Genomic DNA, 2,400 nt, shown 5'->3' with positions numbered 1-2,400 from the left:
AATTAAAATTCTAAGATTAAATTTATGCACAATTCTCTATACTTTTCCATTTTAATTTGATCTGACCGATTATGGATTCACATATCCTCGCATATCAACGTTCTCATTTTCTTGTCAATGTAGGACTTGCGTTCCACCGCAACTTAAAACCATCACGCATCGTATCAGATACATAAGGTTTTCCATGTGAAAATGGAGCTATTCAATTTGCCATAAATACTAGTAATACAATTTCCCTTTAACCTACAGGAATCCAAAGCAGCAGTCAAATGTATTTGTTGGCGGTCGAACCAATGCCATAAACAATACTGGAGAAAATATTTAATAAAATTGATATACAAATGCACACATATATGATTATCAATATATCCAATCCAAATGTGTAACATGTACTGCTAGATAAAGTTTAACTAAATTGATGTCCAAAATATTGTACTTGTTTGTAAAACAGATGAGTTACTGACCTGTGGCTGCGGCAGCTGTTTCTTTAGCAAGCACCAAGCATCTTCATTGTTTAGTGTGTTGACACGCAGGATGGAAGCTCCCATGCTCTCAACAACATCAACCATTCTTGAGGTAACCAATACCCGGCTTCCTGGTTGTGTACCGGCAGCATTAAGAATGGGGGTGCGGAGCACGTTTTCCCATGCTTGTTGGTTCCACACATCATCCATGACCAACAGAAACTTGTTGTTTGATAGGGTGTTGGTGAGGACGTTCACAAGTATGGTCTCGTCCTTCTCATCACCATGCTTATTCCCCCCAGCTTGGGAGATGGCGGCCCTTAGCAGGTCCACCTTGGTGAACTGTTGAGTGACGCTCAGCCATATCTTGGTTTTGAACTCCTCCTTGATGGCCTCGCTTGCGAAGACCTTCTTGGCGAGCGTGCTCTTGCCTATGCCGCCCTGGCCAACAATGGCCACCACATTGACGATGTTGCTTCTACCATGGTTGTGGCGGTCGGTTGAGATCATGGTTTTCACTTTCAGTGAGTTTACGGTGAAATTCGCTGAATTTCAGTAATTTCAGCAAACACTGAAATATTACGTTTTGGCCAAAATATTTCAGCAATTTCAGTATAGCACAACAATTCCAATATTTTTTTGAAATATTTTTTAAAATTTTCAAATTTTTAATTGAACCCAAGTGAATATTTCGGTCATTTGGCTGAAATGGAAACTGAAATCACTGAATTTCAGTGATTTCGGTTGATGCTGAAATTTTTCTGAAACTGAAATTGAAAACCATGGTTGAGATTAGCTTCTGCACCAGTTTCTCTGTATTCCTCTTGATTTGATCCCCCACGAGATCTGATTGGACGAACTGTGCGTTTTCACGCTTGGGGTAGGAGGCCGAACTGGTCGGCGGCCTCCGCCTTTCCTCATAGGAGCCAAGGTCAATGAATTTGAAGTTAGCGACACCCTGGCGGATGGTGGCCAGCTCCTCGTTGAGAGTCTTGATGCGTCCGCCTACCTCGTTGGCGAATCCGGGGTTCTGCATGCAGAAGAGAAAGGGCTGGAGGACACCCTGCAGCTTATCCCCGAGGCAGCCCAGAAATGGCAGCTTCTCCCGGAGTCGGAGGCATAAGCCACTGGAGTGTTGCTTGTCCTTTCGGTCCATGGCCTCAAGCTGGCAAAGATCAAGGATGTCAGAGGCCTCGTACATGGCGCTCTTGAGCTTGGTCACCCATGCCTGCACGCTCCTGTCAGTGATGCGCCTCCTCTCGGCGTCGGTGAGGAGGTTCCGAAGGGGTTCCATATTGGCTTCCAGCTTGTTGATCTCTTGGGAGACGCCCAGCAGCATGCTGATCTTCTCTTCCCCCATATCCAGTATGGTGTTCATCACTCGGGTTGCCAAAGCATCAAGGACAGCCGCCATGGGGCTTCCTTCCTGCATGCGTACACCACACCACACCAACCAGTTAAGCATAGTACGTATACATACAGAGTAATATGCATGAGAAGATGTTGGTACAGTGCAGGTAGCAACTAAAAGAATCATCCATTGCAACGAAATTAGAAACATGCGTGCAGATACGCATGTTTTGGCGATCGATGATCACCTCGGCTTGCAGTTGTTGCAGTGAGAGGAGGAAGGGGGTCTATCTCGCTTCTTTCCAGCTACTCCCTCCGCCCGAAAATACTTGTCATCAAAATGATTAAAAGGGGATGTATCTAGACGTATTTTAGTTCTAGATACAATCAATTTGTATTCATTTTGATTACAAGTATTTTCGGACGGAGGGAGTATCTAGCTGAACCCCCCACCGATACAGCCCGTACCGGACTCGATAATCGGAGTCCCCAATACAGACAGAGAGAGAGAGAGCGAGCTGGAGGGGATCTGGCAGACGGCGATGACACTTAATTAAGTATGTACGTTTAATTAGTGCAAACTGCA

The 2,400-nt window shown here is 45.1% G+C and overlaps 1 protein-coding gene across 1 annotated transcript; it reads right to left on the bottom strand.

Annotated features, from left to right (window-relative positions):
• Positions 1-464: 464 nt before the first annotated feature.
• Positions 465-1,886, bottom strand: LOC119344589 (putative disease resistance protein RGA3; the record flags this gene model as incomplete). Its single annotated transcript, XM_037614982.1, has 2 exons — positions 1,248-1,886; positions 465-961 (listed from the first exon to the last, which is right to left on the bottom strand). Coding segments are annotated over exons 1-2 (1,128 nt in total), but the record flags the coding sequence as incomplete, so codon positions are not given.
• Positions 1,887-2,400: the final 514 nt, after the last annotated feature.

Source organism: Triticum dicoccoides, unplaced genomic scaffold (assembly GCF_002162155.2).
Source record: "Triticum dicoccoides isolate Atlit2015 ecotype Zavitan unplaced genomic scaffold, WEW_v2.0 scaffold174720, whole genome shotgun sequence".
Taxonomy (NCBI): Eukaryota; Viridiplantae; Streptophyta; class Magnoliopsida; order Poales; family Poaceae; genus Triticum; species Triticum dicoccoides.
The sequence above is the reverse complement of the archived record's forward strand: the minus strand, read 5'-3'. Positions and strand labels throughout refer to the sequence as shown.